This window comes from Micromys minutus (genome assembly GCF_963924665.1).
Source record: "Micromys minutus genome assembly, chromosome: 31".
In the NCBI taxonomy this organism is placed as follows: Eukaryota; Metazoa; Chordata; class Mammalia; order Rodentia; family Muridae; genus Micromys; species Micromys minutus.
Genome location: NC_137966.1, coordinates 9242881 through 9264785, shown reverse-complemented (window position 1 = coordinate 9264785; position 21905 = coordinate 9242881). Strand labels below are relative to the sequence as shown.

The 21905-nt window shown below is 47.6% G+C and overlaps 1 protein-coding gene across 6 annotated transcripts in view; it reads right to left on the bottom strand.

Moving 5' to 3' along the window:
- TENM2 (teneurin transmembrane protein 2) overlaps positions 1-21905 on the bottom strand; it is a gene marked incomplete at its 5' end in the record, with an annotated part of 923762 nt that overhangs the window by 83532 nt on the left and 818325 nt on the right. For all 6 annotated transcript variants that reach the window (XM_080942456.1, XM_080942457.1, XM_080942458.1 and 3 more), the window contains one exon: positions 11304-11450. In XM_080942456.1, coding sequence (XP_080798582.1) covers positions 11304-11450 — 147 coding nt within the window. The remainder of the gene's footprint in view (positions 1-11303; positions 11451-21905) is intronic.

Here is a 21905-nt window from a genome sequence, read left to right as displayed (position 1 = left end):
GGAGACTCAGAGAGATGGAATGACTTGAGTTCATGCTGTTCATGGGGAACCTAAATATGGCCATACAGTTCTCTGATCCCTGCACTTCTTTATCAGCCTGCCTGCCTCTTCTCTCCATGGGGACAGAATGTCCACACACACAGTAGACAGATACAAAAAGCCCATACTTTCTTATAGACAAGGGTGTGTGTTTAGAAGTGACCTAAGCAGAAAAATAACATTCTATTTGAGTGAAAGGCCCGAGTGTGATTCGAGGTGCTGTGTGGAGGGAGGCAAAAGCTAAGACTTTAGACACAGCACAATGCTCCAACATAGCATTATGCTCCCATGACAGACACATGCATCTGCCTTATTTGCAGCCCTGCAGCCCACTCTTCTATTCTCCTTGTGGACTCTATTAGAAGGGCCCCAGCCTCCTTGGAGGTTGTCTTGTTTAGGTTTCCACTGCTGTGAAAAGGTACCATGACCAAGACAACTCTTATAAGAGACATTTAATTGAGGCTGGCTTACAGGTTCAGAGGTTCAGTCCATTATCACTAAAGCAGGAGCATGGCAGCATCCAGGAAGGCATCCAGGAAGGCATGGCATAGGAGGAGCTGAGAGTTCTACATCTTCATCTAACTGCAGCCAGGAGAAAACTGACTCTTTGGCACTGGGTGAGGCTTCAAAGCCTACCCCTATAGTGACACACTTCCTCCAATGAGATCACACCTCCTAATAGGTCCGCCCCCTCTGGGCCAAGCACATACAAACCACCACAGAGGTGTTCAAAGATCACCGCTGTTCCCTCCTCCTGGTCTTTCAATTTCTAGTCCCTTTACCCACAATGCTTTTCCCTCCTTCCCAATCTAATTTCCCAACATCTCTTACAATTTAAGATTTACTTATTTATTTGAGATGAGGTGTCGCTCTAGACCAGCCTGGTCTGGAACTCACTACATAGCCTGGGATGAGTTGAACTTCTGACAATACTCTTGCCTCAGCTTTTAACTTAAAAAATATTTAATTTGGTATGTCAAGACAGAGCGCCATCACATAGCCTAGTGTGGCCTTCCTGCCTCAGCCTCTCAAGTGCTGGGATTATAGGCAAGTACTACCGGGGCAGAACCTTCCCCTAATTTATAAAGATTTCAAGGGACCAATCACTGGGCGAGAAGGAGGCAGGACTTCCGGGTTGGAGAGGAAGAAGGAAGGTGGGAGAAAGGAACTTCCTTTTGGATGCGGGAGAGCTTGGAGCCGAGATATAAATACCCGAGACTCCAGGTTCTGGTGGCAGATCCGCCAGGATCCATTGGCAGAAGTTTTATAACGTAGGATGACTTACAAAATCAGGATGCTAGTTTCTTCACCCAGCGATTGTGCTACCTGTTGATTGTAAACTAAGTTTGTGACGTGTTTTCCTTAATGCTGCGACTTGAACTGAGTCCCCTAAAAAAAAAAAAAAAGATACAGTGGGGCAGCCGAGTGTGGGTCTGCGGAGAAGTGCACCCCAGACAGCCGTGGGGTAGAAAGCGCTTTCGGAGCCCTGCATCTGAGAGTCTGCTGGGCTGAGAACAGGCTGCCCTGACCACTGGTGTTTTGCCTGCATGAGGGTGGGGTGCTTTAAATTTTTTTTTTTTAATTTCACACAAAATACTACCACGCTTGGGAGTACTATATAGTTTAGCCTTTTTATACCTAAAGTCCCAGATACCATGGTACCCAGATACCCATATTTCCATGGAGGAAATTACCCATGATTCTATGAACAGAAGTCCTTTAGTGTATATGACCTCAGAATGTCAGAAAGCTGCGTGTGGGGGTAGGGCAGTGAGACACAGATTTATAATGACAGTCCTTAAAAAAAGGAGGAAGTAAGAGAATTTCCCTGTAAAGATTTGCTGTTTGCTGTAAGGAGAAAGAGAGGCTTGGAGCAGAGAGGGCTGGGAAAACCTTGCCATTGTCTTTAAATTCACACTTGGCCACCACCATCCTGGCCCCTGTCCAATCCCCCAGAGCTCTTGGCTGAGAAGATGGAAAACCAAAGAAAAGAGCACAGGCCTTGGGCAGCTGCTCTTGCTGCGCTGCAGAGAGCGCCTCACTATTTAGAGTCCAACTGTTCCAGTTTCCCCTGCTCGCCCCTGGCATTCCAGTGCATAAGCACTTTCTGGGGGAACAAAAAGTGCATTCCAAATCCCTAGCTGGGGGAAAGAGCTGATGCTGACGGTGGTTTTCAGCACGTTCAGAACTTTGTGTTTCTGTGGAGCTGAGGCTGCAGCAGCCGTCTGTCCTGCTCTGATAATGGACATAGCGCTCAGGAGCAGGGTCCTAGCAGGGCTATGCTCTGACCCTGGGACCTTGAGCAAGCTGCCATACTTTTCTCTCAAGGTCTGGTCATGGCTAATTTGGGCCATATTGGTGAAGTCTCGGGACATGGCTGAACCGGGGACGTTTTTAATGCCTCTCAGACCTTGGACATCCTATCCTTTTGACATCGGGGCAAAGGCCTTTCTATTTTGGGACTCCGTGGCTTTCCTACGCAGCTGTGCTTCTAGAGCGAATGTTTCTCACCTTCCCTTCTGTCTTCATACTGGGCCTGCCTACTCCTTACCGAGGCCAGCGGCAACCTTGGCTTCACCTAAATCTTCATCATCACCTAAATGCTTCCAGATATTACTGGAGATTTCTTGGAGAGCAAAGTCTGCCATGATAGGAAACTGCTGATCGGGACCCAGACTGGGCGGGAGATGCAACTCATGAAAATGGCGCTAGGGTGTCACACTAGGAATTAGGTAGTGGCCACAGAAAAGGCAAGGATTTGCTATAATCCAGAAGAGCCTCTGGCTGAGACAAAACTACCGGAAGCCAAGTCAATGACATAAATGTCACCCATCTGACCACTTTCTCAATCTGCGTTTTAAACCTTTAACTCCCCCAAAATAGTGATTTAAACGACTCACATTTTAAAAAAAATTATTTAAGGGGGAAAAAAATACGAATGTGAGGGTGGGCATGGTCTGTGGAGGCCAGAAGAGGGCGATGGAACCTCTGTCACTGGGGTTCTGGTGGTTGTGAGCTTCCCAACTTGGGTGCTGGGCTTTTGTAGGAGAAGAAAGCACTCTCAACCACTGAGCATCTGTCCAGCCCCTTGATTAGCATTTTACAGATTAGGCGTCTTCATTGCAATTTTATGATGAATATTGGATTTGTCATCTAATCAGGTGAAAAAAGGCCTAATCTCTTAAGAGACACTTAATAACCATTTAAAGTACGAAAGACTTGATTAGGAAAGACTGAAGGTGCTGTGCTGGGTAAACGCATGAACTTTAATTTAAATGCCTTAAAAAAACTGATGGTCAAATCCATTTCACTAGGAAAAGCGTTTCAGTGGGGGCACGTTTTACCTTTGAAGTATTTATTTTATTTCCTTTCAGTGATAATACACAAGTTCTGCCCTTGCTTTCTTTATTCCTCTCTGGAAACACCCACTGTGAGAGTTTTAGAAGGAATGAGACAATGGCTTTAAAGATGCAAAGTTTTACATCCTGGAAACTGGCTGAAAGGCCTGTTTTAAGTCTTATTTTCTCACGTCCCCATGTTTGTTTCTGTAAAATTGAAATCGTCACCCCTCCCCACTTTGGGCTTCCCATTCATGCATTCAACCAGAAATGAATAAGACCCATGCAAAGGAAACAATTTCTTTTGGACGGAACTCGTACTCACTATTCTTTCCTGCCATTCTGTAGATACAGTATTGCAATTATGTACCTAGCACCATGTGATAACAGGTATTATTGGTAATCTAGAGATGAATGATTTAAACACACGGGAAGATACATGCAGGTTAGATGCAAACACTGCCCTGATTTATGTAAAAAACTTAAACATCCTCTTATTTTGATATCTAGTCCCTGGAAGACGGCCAAAGAAGGTTGCCATCTGGTAAAAGAGACTCAGAACGTATAGGCTGCAAGATAAAACAGCAAAACTGGAAAGATCTACATAGGGAAAGCTGGGAGTATGGCGGCATTCATGCTAGAAAAACACTGAATGGGGTATGGAAGAGGAGGGCAAAGGGTCTCTGAAACAGCTGAAGGATGAGAGGAAGCCCATTGCAAACAAATCCTGGTTTGAAGACTTTGGGTCCTGAGCCAGCAAAGACCCTGCTGTATACCAGCACAGCTGATGTGGGGACCAGAAAGATGACCAGCGAGGCTGAGGTGAAGCTTGTACGGAGGGTAGAGGAAGGACAGAAGGCAAATGGGACACAGAGGAGGCCCTCTATCCAGGCTGAAACAAACATTTGCTTTGATTCTAATTGTGTGAGAAACCTCCGAGGATGTGGTGGATCCGATTTACAGTAGGAGTGACCCCCACCAACTGGGTCAGAAGAGCAAGAATCCTGAGCTGGACTAGAAGCACAGAGACCCACCTCCTCAGTGCCCACTCTCATCCTGGTACATAGGAGGCCCAGCCCAGTGCTGGTGCACTTAGTGATTCTGTGAGCCAAACATCAGGAAACCTCAGTCCGCTGTTTTCCACCAGTGGATTATCTAACAACATTCCCATGCTGTGAGAGATCTTATCAGTGGACATGTGTGGAAGGACATCAGACACCTGTTGTCACACCCTCCCCTACCATCTCATCTGGGCTTGCTCTGTTTTCTCCTAAGCTGTTGGAGACCCGCAGGCCAAGTTGTCTTCTCAAGCATTAGGAGGATGGCTCTCCCATCTGGGAGTAAACCCGGACCTTGCATATGGCTCCAGATACATTTAGCACAAGGTCTTTGGAATCCAAGGGGGGAAAAGAAATCTTCATTCAAACCGATTAATAGGACTAAGTCACACTTTGAAACCATCTCCCACCTGACCGATTCATTAACATATGTGCACACATTAATCAAGATATTTTGCCTTGGGTTCACCAAACATCGTCTCTCTCAGGATGATGGAACTGGGCTCTTTAGATTTAATAACCATGTCTTCCCCAGTCTCTCAAGTCCCTAGCTTGGCTCTGCTAAAAGCACAGACAAGGTATTAATTAACAAGTAAGGTAAATGTCCAAATCACATTCTTGAATCAAATCAAACCTGTTTGGATGGTGAAGAAGTGGGAAGGAGGGCGAAGGAGCTGTGGGCACCGAGCAGATTTCATCTGTTTCAAGTGCTCTGGACAGAGTCCAGCGTTACGTTTCCTCATTTAGACCTGGCTAGAGTGTCTTGGATGGCGTGCCCAGAGCTCAGGCCAGCATCCACATCTCTTAACCCAGGGCGGCCTCCTCTGGAGCAAAACAAGGAGGCAAACCTTGCCAGTGGAGGCAGAGTAGGAAACACCATTTTGAAGGGAAAACTGAAGTGTTGTTTAATTCCTACTTAGAAATGAAGACATTGCTGATGGACTGAAAGTCCTACCATGGCTCATTCTTCTCTGCCGCTCTGAAGATACCCCCTGGAGACAGGATGGAAACCTGGCTCAACTTTGAGACGTGCTTTCTCTCATCCTGTTAATGTCAGGTACTATGAAGTCCCTTTTCTTTGCTTCTATCGAGGTGCTCTGCCTTTGTCACTGCTCACGCACCGATAATCAGAATAACATCAACCTTTGAATATCCTACCCCTTCAGCTGGACAGTGAGCTCTTTGGAACATATGCCACTACTGTCCCGACATTTTCCAAAAGCTAGCTCCTGTTGTTGAACACTTGGTGGGCTCTCAAGATGCTCATTAAGCCATGAACAAATAAGTTAACAGAGGCTGGACGGCTGGAGAGATGGATGAGCAGAGGGGCAGGTGGATGGATGAATTCTAACGCATATGCATGGAAAGATGGATGGACGGATGGACGGATGGACGGATGGACAGATGGAACCACTCTTTCATGACATAGAGTTAAAGGGTTTTTTAAGCTCTGAATTAAGCATCACTCACCTTCTCGACCAACAATGGAGAATATTTTTTAAAAACATAGTTGATAGAAGAGGTGGGGTGGGTACTTGGAGTCCAGGAAGGGGGGCAGGGAGGAAGATGGTTAGAGTGTATGCCACACACATGCAGGAAATGTTGAAATGAATCTGCTATAGTAGAAACAAGATGAGAAGAGTCTACTACATTCCAGGTACTTAATAACCAAACCCGAACTGGTCTGTACCCTTCATTTATTTCCATAAAAGCTGTTCCTTCCTCATGTAACTCCTCATGTGTTCTGGGAATTGAAGTGGGCATCCGTATGAGGCACAGGCGCAATGACATAGTGCTAGCCACTCTAAGAGAAAGAGTCTTTAAAAGTGTTTTCCTGAAAACGTGGTTTGTGGAACACTCTCTGGGGTGCTTGGTAAGCATGTAGACTGGCGCTGAAGACCTAACTTAAATGAGTCTCAAAAGGTGGGGACCAAGAAATTTGACTTTCAAGGTCCCCATGGGACTCTACAGCATTGAAGTTGAATGAGACAGGTTAGACTCTTCACAGTTTTATGCACTGGGAAAGTCATTGGTTGGGTTCTGTTTGTATAATTGTCTCCATTCTAGACACTCACACCAACAGGAACACAGATAAGACTAGCTGCCAACCACTGTGTTCTACAAGCCACGGATCTGTGCAACACGGGGCATGCTCACTTGAGCTTCACACCAGCTCATGGGGTTGACGCGATCGCGCCCATTTTCTAGACAAGAAAACTGAGACTTTCTGAAGTAACCCGCTGAGCCGAGATACACAGGTTAACTCTGAAAACCAGGCCGCACTGTGGTGTGCAGTGTCACCGAGGTGGACACCACGGAGGGGAAGGAGGAAGAGCAGAATGCCATCCTCTGCACGCTGAGAAAGAACAAAGAGCTGGCAGTCCCGTGCCGACGTGGGGGCAGTAATGGAAGGGAAAAGGGTGAGTTTAGCTTAGGAAGAGCATCCATCTGCCCCTCTGGCTGTGGGCTGATGAGGTCATGGCCCTGCCTGGTCAGAACCCCATTGTCATGTCACCATGTAAACCAACCTGACAGGGAAACTCATTTTTATCCTACGGGAGCCTCAGGCAGACTCCCATGCTGGCTTGAAATGATAGGCTTTGGGCATTTAGCACGTTGAAGCTTGGTGACCTGCTTCTAAGTCCTGGGTGACAAAGGGGCCTCCAAAGAGCGAGTACAGGCTCTCCGGGCCAGTCGGTCCAACGATGCCCCCTCACCTAGCCTTTCCCACTTAGAGAGGAAATCCACACACGCTCTCCCTCCTACCCCTGGCTGTGATGAACTAGAGCTCGCACCTCTGTCTTGGTGGTGATAATTAAATATTATCCGCCTGTCACTTGGCACACATGTTGTGTGTATTCTCAGACTTTAATGAGCTGGTATTTGTCTCCGGTAAGCAAAAATATTTCTTTGAGTCTCTCTTTTTCCAAATTGGGGTGAGTGGTTCAAGTGAAGTTATCTCACTTTTAAAAAGACAGTCTCTGGCCAGCTGGTCTGTGAGCAGTGTCTACCTCCTCTCCCTCCTCCCTCTCCTCCCTTCCTTCCCTCTTTTCTTCCTTCCTTCTTTTTTGTCTATTTTGCAGGGACAATGACATATGAAGCTTGTCCCTTCAGAATTGGCCACTACTTTCTGAGGTCATGTGAGAAGTCACATGGCTGGTGAGTATTGTAGGAAGTGACGAGAATTCCAAGTATGGGGGCCACCACGTTTGTTGCTGTGGGCATACCTTAAGGTGGCCTTTCCTGACAGGGCTTCTCAGCTAAATATCACAGAATACTGAAAATATCTGTGGGACAAATTTCCTCAGGTCTTTAAAAAAAGCAGTTTTATCTGGTGCCTTGCTAGATGCATAAAAAGAGAAACTAAGGCATTATATGAAATGAATGTTTTAGGCCTGTGGATCTCAAAGAGAATCTACATCTAAGGCAGCTGGGAATTTACCAGACATTCACAGTCTTGTACACTGCCCGAGACTCAGCAATGGGGTCAGACCACCAGTCTCTAGGGTTTAATCAAATCCTTTAGGTCCTTTTGGAACTACCAGGGAATAAACCGAAAGTACAAGGAATTCAATTCAACCCCAGTTAATGAAGTCAGTAAAGAACTTCAAATGTTTCTATCTGTGTTTGTGTTTTTAACCATCTTAGTTTAGAATTAAAAGAAAAAAAATCACTTTAAATTGAGTTTTTTTTTCTCCTTCTCAGATGTCTGGAGATGGGGGAAGGACTGGCCTTTTCCAGTCCCCTTTGGAAGAAAGCTCCATTATCTTCCCTGTTCAGGAGATTTATGACAAGTGAGTTCTTTGCAGCTGCTCCTCGGGCCAGCATTCATGTTCTGCTTGGATGCCTCTCTGACCCAGTGCCAGGTTTCTAAAGCATTCAGCCCTTGCAGAGGATTCCCAACACTGGACGGAACCAGGTACTCCAGAGGTAGGATATCCAGGGGCAACGCCCCCCCAAAAGACACAGAGACATCCAGTGAGCTTGCTGCCCCTAGGTCTGGGGTCGAGGAGAGGAACTTTAATATTTATCAATAAACAACAAAGTGCTTAGCACATCTCCTAGGGAAGTAATTAACCACAGAAAGAAGACTGTGTGCCGAGGCATCTCCTCCAAAAAAAGAACTCGCTTAATTGTGAATTGCTTACGCCAGGTGAGAGAGAGAGAGAAGCAGCGTCTACCTCTCTCACCTGACATAAGCAACTCTGAACTAACTGGGAGTTTCTTTTTATAAATGCGGTACAGAGACTTTCTTCTTGGTGGCTAATTACTTCCTTGGGAGGGCGCTTTAATAGTTCCCATAAGAAGGTCATTATTATCTTTGGTGTAATCACGGGCTCATTTGCTTTTGTCCTAGCCTTTCCCCATGCAGGGGCTCAGCCTCTACAAGGGATCCCCAGTTGAGCCCATGAGCCAAGCCTGCCAGCTTGGAGACCAGGTGCCTCCGGTTGAGAGCCAGGATCCAGGGGAGGCTGAGGAGAGGGAGGTCGAGGGCACAGGGCTTGTTGGGGGGACACTGACCTCCTGGAATCTCTTCCCTTCTCTCTCTCTCTCTCTCTCTCTCTCTCTCTCTCTCTCTCTCTCTTGCAAAACGGCACTCCAGTCATTTGCTGTGCTCTCAGTTGCTGACACCCCAAACAGGGAAGGGGGAGAGGGAAGTGGCTCCTTTTTGGAGGGAGAAGGAGCTGATCTGTAAGCAACCCCAGCACTCGCTAATATAGCCAGGGAGGCAGAAGCAAAAAAGCCACTGGATTGTGACTCTCAGAAAATGCCTCCCGCTGTCACACCTCACCTTGCTAAAAAAAAATGGAATGGGGCATCTTCTCTTCTGGCTTTGTTTCAGGAGAGCGGGATGAATGAAGGACCGTGCCACAGCACATCTGGCCCGGGCAGTTCTATAGTCACAAACTCGTACCAGTGTAAATAATGCCTGCTTGTTCTCAAAGTATCTATATACACCAAGGCAGTTAATACGGAATTTGCGAGATGTTCATTAAGAGGAGGAAAAAAAAAGGAAAAAAAAAAAAAGAATGTCTAATATTCCCATTTGTTTTTCACCAGGTAGTATCTTACTTGGAACTGAGGGTCATCTGAGGGTGACTCCGGGGGCCATGAAGCAGAGGTGACTTTGATGTTGGGTGGTGATGCACCCATACTCTATGACCGTCACAGTGAAGGCATACTTGTAGGTCCTTTAATCCCCGAGGCAACTTCAGCTTCACATGAACTCTGACCTGTGAGCCATTTTGATGAGGGTGGGCCTCGAGTCTACACTGATATTATGGTAGTATTTAACATAGGATAGCACATGATCCACATGCTAATGTGGCCCTACTTCTCTCTGGAGCCCTATCATTACGCAGGAGTGTGTTCCGGGACAATCACACAGACACTCAGGACAGTGTTGCTTCTTCAGCTACACCACCTGCATGTGTGATGTCTTAGGCACTGAGGAGGGTATGAGCCAGGTCACAGCTCGGATGGCAGAAGGGAGGTTTGCAAATCCTGACAAGTATCAGTTGAGGCCTGATAGCTGTGTCTTCTCTCATTGCGTTCTGCCCACTTAGCTCTGCGGTTAGGGTAGAATACAAGGAACATTTGTACAGAAAATACCATTGAGAGCAGAGGAGACGGCTCAGTGGGTAATGGCACTTGCCTCCAAGGCAGATGGCCTGAATTTGATCTTTCGATCCAAAAGGTGAAGGAGAAACTGACTCCTACAACTTGACTACTGACCTCCACGTGTATGCTAGGGCATGCATGTTTTCTGTCTCTTACACACACACACACACACACACACACACACACACTGAAATGACATACTAAAAAATGAAAAATATAAACAAGTGAACACTCCCATCTTCCAATACAGAGGAAGGCATAGATTATAGGATTTAGAGCTTCATCATGCAGGGTAAGTCTGTTTTTGAAGTCTGCTAATACCATAAGCACTGTGTCAATAGCTAAAAGCACCGTGCCATGTTCTTAAAATTCGCTAAGAGGGCAGATGTCAACCACACCTATAAGAAATAAGAATACATTTAGTGGAGGAACTCCAAGTGCTATTGGCTAGGTTACGGACTTGGTCATAGTGATGTTATTGTGGATATATGTATATATATATATATATAACACACTCAAACTCATCAACATGTGCCCATCAAATAGGTATCAATTATACACCAATAAAGTCATTAGAAAAAAAACAGTGAATATATTGAAATTTAAATTTTATGGACCTTTCCATACAATGAAATCTTCTACAGATTTCTTTCCCTCAGGCATCAGGAAACCATTAAAAACCTTTTCCTTTCCCTCACTAACTGGATTTGGCTCACAGGCTGCAGCTGGGTGACCACAGATTAGGTCACATACTTTGGTTCCAGACCTGGGTTTGGGTCCTGGCTTCATACTACATTGTCATTTTTAGAAGTAATGGAACCGTTTGTTCTTCAGGCCTTGGTTGCCTCCTCTGCAAAGTGACATCTCAGTGGGCCATAAGGATGAAAGGGCACACGGCTCATGACATTCCAGTGCAGCTTGAGTCGCCACCATTGTCACTGATCATGATTGGCCACCCTGAAGGGTCTGACAGGACCACTCACCCTGAAGGTAGTAAGCCAGAACTTCTTTGCAATGAGAGGTGCCCGAGAATCCAAAGCTAGCACCAAACCTCAGTGACTATTCAGCCCGTGTCTGCAAGTGTCCTGGGCTGAGGATGTGTGTGTTCTTTACTAATTCATGTCAAAGGAAACATCACAGCACTGGACAGGAGTGTGGAGGAGATCTTTCAGGAGAGACTGGTTCATGACGCAAGCACACACAACACTGTTCTTGAGGGGATGGGAATTAGAAGACGCTTGCTCACCTCCCTCATTATCCTTGTTATCAGCACAGGAGGTTTCCATGGCAACGTTGCATCCGGGCCCTCTCCAGCCGGTCTGGCAGACACACTGCCAGCTGTTCTGACCCAGTGTGCATCTCCCGTTACCGTTGCACAAATCAGGGCAGCCATCTGGTTGGAGAAATGGAGAGAATGAGAAGGAGGCCACGACGGGGAAGCAGGGGAGCCATGCAGAAGGGGAGCTGCCCTGCAGGGCAGCCACTGGGCCAGCCTGACAGTGGGGCCCATACCTGCTGTCCAGAGAGTTGGAAGGGGGTGGGGGTAAGCAGGCCATGCATGCAGGTGCAAGACGGAGTTGGGGCTCAGATGCAGGGGGTTCCCAGTGATAACTGACCTGGGTGCAGGGGTCAGAGCAATCTTGCCAAAGTGGGGAGGGAGTTCAGTGCACATCCCAGACATCTGCACCCGTGCTGACCTGACAAAGGGACTAGCTAGGCTGTCATTTCCAGCCAGTGGCTCGGGACATGTGCCATCTCCGAGGCTGCCCATCTTCCCTACCCTCCCTCCCTTCTTTTCTTTCTTTCCTCCCTCCCTTCATTTCTCTTCCTCTATTTCTTGCTTTCCTTTCTTCCTCTCTCTCTTTCTTTCTTCCACTCTCTCTTTTTTTCCCCTGTGCCTTCTGAATATAAGAGAAAAAAAAAAGTTCTCTACCAGCCCAAAATGCCTTCCATCTTGTAGAATTTTAAAGATAGATCTACATATGATTTTCAAGAGCTTCTTGTGACCAAGAAAGAGCTGGATGGCTCTGCTGGACTATCTTCTTATCCTTGTAATAGCTTTAAGGGATACTTCAAAACGCTGGCTGCTTATCACCACCTATTTATGGTAGATTTAGAACTAGAGCAGGATTTAAAGACCAGGAAGGAGCAGGTGCTGGGTGCCATGAATTAGGGACACGGACTGAGGCTGTATCTGTGTGTACAGGGGCAGGGTAGTGAAGGCTGGGCAGCTCTTCCTTTCTGGCTCTCTATTCTTCCTTTCCTTATACCCCTTCCTCTGTTGTGAAATAAGCAGCCTATTTAATGTCTGAAATGCTCCGGCATCTACAGCAGCTGTAGTATGTATAGACTAACACACCCTGAGCTTGGACAAAGGGAGCCGAGGAGGGAAGTTTTGTCAGCAGAGCCACCCTGGCGCTCTGTGAGACAGAGAAGCAGAGGACCTGAAGCGTGTGCCCACACTCATAAGACGTAGCTACTTGCTGGCAAGAGTCTCTGCTTAATTCCCATCTCATTTTTCTTTCTTTGAGCAGTTTTATTGAGGTGTAATCTACGTACGGTAAAATTTCCCCGTTGTAAGGGAACACTGCTGTGACGTTTGGGAAAGTTACAGAGTTGCGCAGCTAGAGGTATATTTTCTTGCTCCACTTAAATATACTCCAGTGACCATTAATCTAATTGTCCCTGTAAGTAACTATCTGCACATCCTGAAAACCCCTCCTCCCTCTGTGGCCACTTCCATTTCTGAATGTGTTTTTAAACTACACCAACGCAGACCTGACTGGCAACTGATATCGCTAACGGATCTGGACCGTCCCTGTGAATCCAAGTGCGCATCTCTCCCTGGCATCCCAAAGGCCTTCACCCGGCATCCCACCCTCATGTGTGTGTGTGTGTGGGGGGGTGAGTTTAAAGGGATCCTCCTAAGGACAAAGGTCAGCAGATCCACAGTTGAGTTTGACTGCTTTAGGAAATGTCTCTGTTGGCTTTCACCCATTCTGTGCAGATCAGAATCAGAATAAAGGGTGTGCCAACAGGGAAGTTCTCTGGGGATTAGTCTCTGGGAGGCAGCAGTGCTGAGGAGGAAACAAGGAGCCTGGACCAGGGAGTCTGGCTTGGTGCTGACATACATACATCCTGGTCTCCACGACTCCCTTACAAAGGTCCAGCTCAGGATTCCACACCTTTCCTTACCAATGAGGTGCCTGTGACTGATGTCTCCCCTGCTCACACCCCAAGACAGTGCTCCTCACGTCTAGAGATGTGCCACAAACACTTTTGTGGAAGCAAAATGGAACTCAGGAGGAAAAGACATTGGATGAGTTCTCAGCCACCGTCTGCCTTACAGTTACCACCAGCAGAGTGTGCGGGGTGGGGGGGAAGAGATCACAGAGTGTGCCCCAAATGACAGGCCTCTGAACTGTTACTCAGCACGGTTTCTGGTATGCGTGCTTTGCTATTTAGCTACTTTGAGGCCTCCTGCCTCACAGAAATCCACGCCCAGAGTCTCAACGGAAGGCTCATTGTGTAAGAAACCCACGTCCACCACATAAAATTTAAATTTGCCAAGAGCCCCAGCATGTCAGTCAGAGATATGTGCTCAAAATATGTATGCTTTTCTAAGGAATGAGGCCTCCCCCCCCCAACTCTTTTCACTCTGACCAGCTGAAGGGAGGTAAACCGGGCAGAGCAGCGAGTTTTCGCCACATCCTCCTCGGAAGATGAAAACAGGAACAGCGGGAGCTGGCAAATCTCTGAGAAGTTTCAGGGCAGCTGGGAATTAATGGACAGGACTTTGCTTTTAGCTTGAAGAGGAAGAAAGCAGCCGCGGTAGGTGCGTGGCGTTGCTAGGCAACCCCAAGCTAGCCCTAGTGCAAGTTCATTCTGCCGGTGGCCCTTCTGAGGAGGTGACTCTTTGTGTTTGTAAAGTGCAAAGCCAGCTGCTGCTTAAGGAAAAACAAAACCTAGGAAGTAATTAGTCTGGAGGGTAAATGGCATCAGGTGGCAGCTCCTCTCTGGAGAGGATGCTATGACTGAAGTTGGAATTGGCTTATAGGCTCATACTTGGGCATCCAAGAAATCTCCGGTCTTCTGAGTTTCAGGCTTTCAGATTTCCTCGAGTGCCTGCCTCTAAATGACTGGTTTAGACTCCCGGAAGGCACCCCTGTTGGAGGCTTATTTCTTCAGTTAGAAGGAATTGATGGCTGCCTGGGGCCTTCAGGGTCTATCATGACCCTGGACCGATGGTTCTTAACAAAGGATTTATAAAAGATTTCCCTCCCTTTCTCTGGGAGTTGGGGCGGGGGAATGTCTGGCAATGTCTAGAGATATTTTTGATTGTCATCTCTAGGGGTAAGGACACTTGACATCCTCATGGGTAGAGGCTAGGGATGTCGTTCCACATCCTAAAGGAACAGGTTCAAATGTCAACAGTACTGAGGCTGAAAACCTTGACTTCACTAGATCTCAGCAATGGTTGTTGCTTGTGAGTTCACGGGGCCCGGCCTGGTCTCAGGCTAACAGAGAGGGCTTGAATGGACAGGATGCATTTCCTCCTGTCCTACATCTCCTAACATCCATGAGAAGGTGGGGGGAGCCTTCCTTTTCCAGATGCAGACATCTCAGCAAAAGCGTGCAGGGACATCAGCAACATGGCTAGTTTTGTTACCTCACATCCTATCCCGGTTCACGCATGCAGTTATCTCTATAGAAACCAAAGCCATACCGCTAAGTGATGCCTGATTTCGAACCCCCGTCCTTCCAGCTCCAGCCCTGGACCCCTGCTTCCACTTCAGCATCCCTGTCTGTTTACTCACGGGCAACTCTAAGTCAGCAGAATCCAGCCTCTTTCTTCTTGTCCTCACTAAACTGTCTCCTTGATCCATGAACGGCACCTGAACTCATCCACTCCAGAGTGGGAAGCCTCAGAGTCACCCTCACCCCCACCCTCCACAGCTTCTGTCATCTCTTGTAGCTAGCTTCAATCACCATGGCTGAGTCTACTTGTAACTGAGCTACAGTTGGATGTAGCCCAGATATCTCCCAAGAGTCCATCTTTGGAGGTTGTATCCTGTGGCCTTTGTTCCTAACTACAATTTGAATGGGGTTCCTAGAACTTCCCAGCGCTCACTTAAACAGCTGTGCTGGGTGTCCCTTTTGGGTTGTTCACCTGTCATGTGAGGGGCCGTGTCTAACTTATCTACTGCAGACTGGTAGCACTCAATGGCTAGTTGGTGTGCGTATGCGTGTGCGTGAATGAATGAAGGATGTCAAGCATGGCCAGGAATGAATGAAGGAAATCAACATGGCTGGTAGAAGTCCATTAATTTCCAAGACCTCTTTCATATAATATGAATCACTGGGGGACAGGGGTGGGGGGGAGAAGCAGAGAAAGGTCTTGTTGAGAAATCTACCAGCTAGGCAGGCTCTTTGACTTACACAATAGTTAGGCATGGGCAAAATAATGTCTAGGACCCAGAAAAAAAAGGGGGGGGGAAGAGTAAATGGGCTTGAAGACATCATTAATTATAAAAGCACTTGTCTGAAACAGCATTAAGACATGTTCTGCAGTGTGTGGCAATTTACAGGTAGGTGGAAGTGGTTCATACTGTTTGGGAAGCAAGGAGGGATGAGTGGGCTTTCAGTGTTCTCCAGCAAGCTCAGCGCCACAAGGCAGGAAAGGCAAGAGAGACACAGGCTGGCTACACGTAAACACAAATTACAAAGCAAGCCACAGAAATGGCACCTCCCCGCTCAGTTCAAGAGACCAGCAGGGGACCGTTACAGCCCCCTGTAAATCCCAAGAAAAGTATCTTTTTCCCCCTCAACTGAGGGGAAACCATTTGTTTGGAGGCAGAAAGTTCTAGAGTTGAAACCGGAACTGCTTTTTTTCAGTGCAAGTGATCTTAGACCTCTGAGCTCAGCCTGCTTGTAAAACTATGCTCCCCCCCCATTAATGTTATGTAGCTTCTCTCAACAGAATGACACCTTCAAGGGCATTATTGTCTCCTCTTGTCCCCTGATACGGCTTCAAGGCCTAGAAACATAGTTGGCACACACCAGACAATAAATGTTTGTTAATGGAGTAACTTTAGACGATGACAGTACTTACTCTGGATAGACACCAGTTGTGTTAAACCAAATAAGCAAGCAGAAGGTATTAGCTGAGTTTGGGGCATCACTGGTGCCCAATGAGTAGATTGCAGATCTGAGTGTGTTGATAAGGTTGATGCTGCTGGTTCTCTAATTGCTGGGGAGCTCTTTACGTACAGCCCCCAAACTCAAGGCCTCACTCCCCGAACAGGAAAACCAGAGAGCTTATACAAATTCAAGGGTTTTTCTTAAACTCGAATTTTCTCTAGTGTTCTCAGTGTGTGCTTTCTTTACACCCTTGGACGTTCTCATTCCTCTGACCATCAGTCCAGAAACTCAGTAATGACACAGGCCGGGTGAAGGAGAAAATCTACAGGATGACAGGCTCAGAGGAGGGGGCTCAGGTGTAATATACGCACCCTTTCTCTTGAAAAGAGGTTCACTTTTAAATTATCAATATTTCAGTGTGTGTGTGTGTGTGCACCTGTGTGTGTACCTGTGTGTGTGTACCTCTGTGTATCTGTGTGTGTATGTACCTGTGTGTGTACCTGTGTATATGTACCTGTGTGTACCTGTGTGTGTGTACCTGTGTGTGTACTTCTGTGTGTATCTGTGTGTACCTGTGTGTGTACCTGTGTGTATACCTATATGTGTGTGTGTATGCACCTGTGTATGTATGTGTTTATGTACCTGTGTGTATACCTATGTGTGTGTATGCACCTGTGTATGTATGTGTTTATGTACCTGTGTGTATACCTATGTGTGTGTATGTGTATGTACCTGTGTATGTATGTGTTTATGTACCTGTGTGTATACCTATGTGTGTGTATGTGTGCATCTACCTGTGTGTGTACCTGTATGTAGGCCATGCTATGCTTAGAGACAGGGTCTCTCACTGAACCTGGGACTCACTTTTCTGACTGACTGGCCAGCAAAGCCCAGAGAGCCTCTTGTCTCCATCTCCTTTCCCCGTTGCTAGGGCTATAGATGCTCAGTGCATTGCCTGGCTTATTCACACGGGGGCACCGGATCAGAACCCAAGTCCACTTTCTTCTCTGGCAAGTGATTTACTGCCTGAGCCATTTAACCAGCCCCAAGACTTAGAATGACAACTAAAGTAGGGACAACACCCCTTCGTCCCTGCAAACTGTTGGAATACTACCGTTTCCTTGGCACTGCACATCACTGGATTTAAGCAGCACACATAGGAGAGATGCTTAATAAGAACCTGCCATTCCATTCCGGACCTCTTTGTCATTGAGGATAATGGAGGTGTTGGGGATCCTGGATTGCTAGTGGTTCAGTCACCACTTATACTAAAGAAGAGTGACCACATTTGGGTGCTCTGGGTCACAGGCTGGGGGAAGACTGCAACTGGTTGACAAAGAAGCTTCCTAGTCCCTGGCAAACAGTATGGTTGTCCCCTGCTCACTCACGTGTCAGGGGGGAGCTGTGTGAGGATCCCACTTCTAGGTACACAGTGGAGCGGACATGAACCTGCAATTGAACAGCTGTCCCCGCTGTGCCAGCAGACACGGCAAACGGAGAGGCAGATGTTTCTCTCTGTTTCAATAGCATCTGTGCAGCTTTGAGGGTCTGCAGAGGTGGGAGCAGGTATAGTGCCACGTGAGGCATAGGAAAAGCTAGCATCCTTGACACGGTCTACTGCCCGGGAGGAGGAGGAGGAAGAGGAAGTAGCTTTTGCTCAGAAGGCAGAAATTGTGCCCCTCCACGCCAGCGGCCGCAGAAACAGCCGATCAGCCACGTGGCGATAGGAATTTGGATTCAGCTGTCTGCTGCACGAGTCTGGATACTCACCATCAGCAGCATTTCTGTCTGTGTGGGGAAAGGCGTGCAGCAAGCTCAGCTGCGGCCGCGGAGAAAGTGATGAACTCGGGGAAAAAAAAAAAAGAAGTGAGGATCCTTCCCCATTTGGGGAGAAAGAAAAAGGCAAAAGGAGGCACAGCTTACTGTGCTGGAGTCAGGCTCTTAATACATTACAGTCCTCTTCAAGTGGGAAGTCACGGAGGACGAAACAGGATAGATAGCAGTGGGGGGAGGGTGCTCTTTTTGAGCTGGGATCCCTCTGGTCAGTCATTGAGTGAACGGGGCAGGGCGTGGTCAGTATCCATCGGTTGCCTGGGGTTCTACACAAGCCTGTGATTCCACTTTATCAGTCAAAGGAGGATGCTGGGCTCCGGCTACTGGACTAATTTGTGACAAGATTCTGCTGCTGATCTTACAAGGAGCCTCACCCCTGACCCAGAACCTCTCCTCTACTAGAAGAGCTTCTCACTGGAGGGTTACAGTCCCGGACACAGGGTCAGCTACAGCAAGAAAAGCGTGTGCTGGGATTTCATTCCTCTGGAAAGGCTGGCTACCCTCTCTTACAATAATAAGCCCTCCCGCGCCTCCAGTGCCTGCCCTAGGAATATGACGTTGGGATTAAGTCCAGAGCCCCAAACAGGACCTCGAAGGCCTGCATTATCTGCAGTTGGAACGGTCTCTTCTCCTTAGCTTCTGCTCTGGGGCTAGAGCATGCTGCTCTTTAGGCCTCTGGAAAATGGATCCTTCTTTGGGGCTTCTTCAAATCCCCTCTCTCCTTCAACTCAGGTCACCCCATCCACTTCAGCAGTGCCGTTCATTTTGGCTCAACAGGTCCATCCTGCCAGGGGGTGGTTTTCCTCACTTCCTGCTCAGCCCATCCTCCCAGCCCCTCCATAGCAACCCTGTACCACCTCCCTAGCAACGCCCCCTCTCCTCCACAGCACTCTCTCTTCCTTGCTCACACCTATCATCATTCAGCCTTTGTTGAAAGTAGTAGCCTTCAGCCTGGCTGCACACACCCTGGCCATCCTTACATTTGCCTCAGCCCGTTTTAAAAAAAAAAAAAAAAAAAAACACACACACCCCCCCCACCTTTCTGAAGTGAAGACCCCAGGTACTAGTCTCTCTCTCTTTCCATCTCTTTTCATTTCTTTCTTGCCTGTATATGTCTATGTAGTAGTGTACATGCACGTGTGCATTCGTGTTCACATGTCCGAGGGAGTGTCACGTATGTGCTGATGAATTCGAGTGTGTATTTATGCACACGCGAAGGCCGAAGGATGGCGTGACGTATGCTCACCCCTCACTTTGCATATTGAGGCAACGCTGCTCACTAAATTCTGTTTGTCTAGCTAAGTAGCTCACTCCAGGGGAAAAGGCCCCTGCTTTTGTCTCCCAAGCCCTGTGATTGCAGATGGGCTATTTACGTGGCCGTTGTGGATCTGAGCTGTTGTCCTTATCCTAGAGCCCCAAATGCCGAGCAGTCTGAGAACTATCCTCTGTGCCACCTCCCCGGCCCTTGTTTTTCTTTCTTCCTTTGGTACTGGGATTGAACCCAGGGCCTTGCTCACATTAAGTAATCCTCCTCCATGCAGCTACACTCCCAGACCTCTCTTTTTCTTCCCTGGAACTCTCTAGGATATTCCAATATACAATGAAGGCTAAGAAACAGTGGCTTAATGGCCCCCTTCCTGGGCTTCCCGAGTGAGAGGCTTTGGCTCTGTTGTTTATGGCTCGATTCCCAGTACTCACCCCAGTGGTTAGCATAAAGATATTTGTGGGATGAATTCATGAAAAAAGAAAGAAAGAAACCCGGGCTGTTGGGCTGTGTTTCTTTGCTATTTTACAATGCCCTTGACTCAGGAGCCAGGTAAAAGGAAAAGCCTCCCGCAGGCCACGCCCCAAGCGCTGGAAGGATGACCCTTTCCCCAGCAGATGCACGGGGTCCAAACCAGGGCCATGGCAGGGGCAGTGTCTGCATGCCTTTCTGGAGTTGTGCCTCAAAACCTGTAAGGTGCAGATAGTTCCTGACTGAGAGAGACAGACCGGAGCCTCCGAGAGAAGTGGAAGAGGAGGCACGTAGGTAGATGAAGAGGGTGACAAGTGTCACGCAAAGGCAGGGAGGACGATGAGAAGAGAGCTCAGAGGTTGGATTTCCTTCCCCGGAGGAAGATCAACTTGCTGTGTCCCTCCCTCTCACGGCTGTTCAGCAAATAATGCGGTACCTGCCCGTATGAACACAGGGGCAGGCAGGCCTTTGATTTCTTATTTGTTATTTTTAACCATCCAATTCTACGCACGCTGAGTATCCTGATAGCCACGGGAGGGTCATAAAAACACAAATAACCCAGGAGGCCTGCAGGCATGGACTTCTTACTCCTGGAGGGCTGATGGCTCTCTTTAAATGCCTGTACCAGACCGACAATCAATTGCCATTTTTGTAACCGTATCCAGCACAGTTTCAAGAAATGTAAGAAAATATGAAATGTCTGGTTCTTAGAGATGCTAAAAGGGAAAGAAGCTAGCCCAGGACTGAAAGTCTGAGATGTCAGGAGGTATTCTACACCACCTCTGTGATAGCAAACCAGGAGAGCAACAATCCCAGGTGCTTCTCACTTATGAGGTCAGTCCGTATGGCTATAGTCAACCTTGGTGCAGGTACTATTACCCGCTCTACACATGAGAGTATAGAGGCTCGGAGAAGCTAATACGGCCAGAGTAGCAGAAGCAGATAATGGGAGAGCCAGGATTCTGACTTCAGGCTCTGGACAGGCTCCGACAGACCTGTGGTCGATCAGGCTGAGCAGCTAACCCAGTCTGTACAGGAATGGCCACGTTTGTGCAGTAAAGTTGCATCTCAGGAGAACCATGAGTCCTGGGTAACTTGGAGTCACGGCTGAGGTCAGAAAGTGAGGCCGGGGCATTGAGGAAGGTTGGCTGGGGGAGAAAGTGAAGACGGGGTGCTGACTGGTCATCCAGAGGCAGAAGGTGACTGCAGAGATAAAGGTCTCCAGAGACAAGGTCAGAGTTATAGAATATGTCACCCGTCTCATGAAGGCCCTTCAGTATGCCCGCTGGGGCTAAAACATCAGGACAGCCTGGGACAGTACAATTCATCCATCCCTCAACATCTGCCAAGGCTTGGTTTTCGGACCTGCCTCAGACGCTAACAACTTCCAAGTGCTGGAGGGCCTGCATATGAAATGAAGTATAGGATTTCTATGTTGCCTAAAGAATCCTCATGAATATCCTACGTCATGTCTATATGGCTATACCTAAGACAATGCTAATGTCAATGCTGTATTGGTAGTTGCCTCTTGGAATTAGGGAATAATGACTAAAGAAGGAAGGAAGGAAGGAAAGAAGTAAAGAAGAAAGGAAAAAAGAAGGAAGGAAAGGAATAAAGAAGAAGTAAAGAAAGGGAAGAAAGGAAAGAAAAGTTATCTGTATACAACTCCGATGCATTTTTCTTCCCAGTTTGCAGTTGGTTGCATCTGCAGGTGTGGAATCTGTGAGGTGTGCACAGCTACACTTAGGGTCTGTGTCTGAACCGAGAAAGTTTGAATCTCAGCTCTACTCTTGGTCGCGTGACCTTTATGCAAAGTACACAAGCCCTTCATGCCGTATAAAACCAGAGCCTGCAAAGTACTGATGCCTTCGAGACATTACGGTGTCACGAGAAGCTATGTCCCCAGTAAATCTCCTGTACAGATGCTGTTACCACAGTTGTCATCACCAGAGCGACTCGCCAACAGGGACATCAGAATCTTTGTGCTTTAGAAGAGTCTTTCTTCAGCACATGGATTGGTGCCAAGGAGGGGGTTATACTCTATTACTTAAAATATGAACAGCAATGGGTGGGTAGACTTACAGATGGAATTTCAGGATTCCAGAGGCCAAGGCAAGAGGGTCTCAAGTTTGAGGTCAG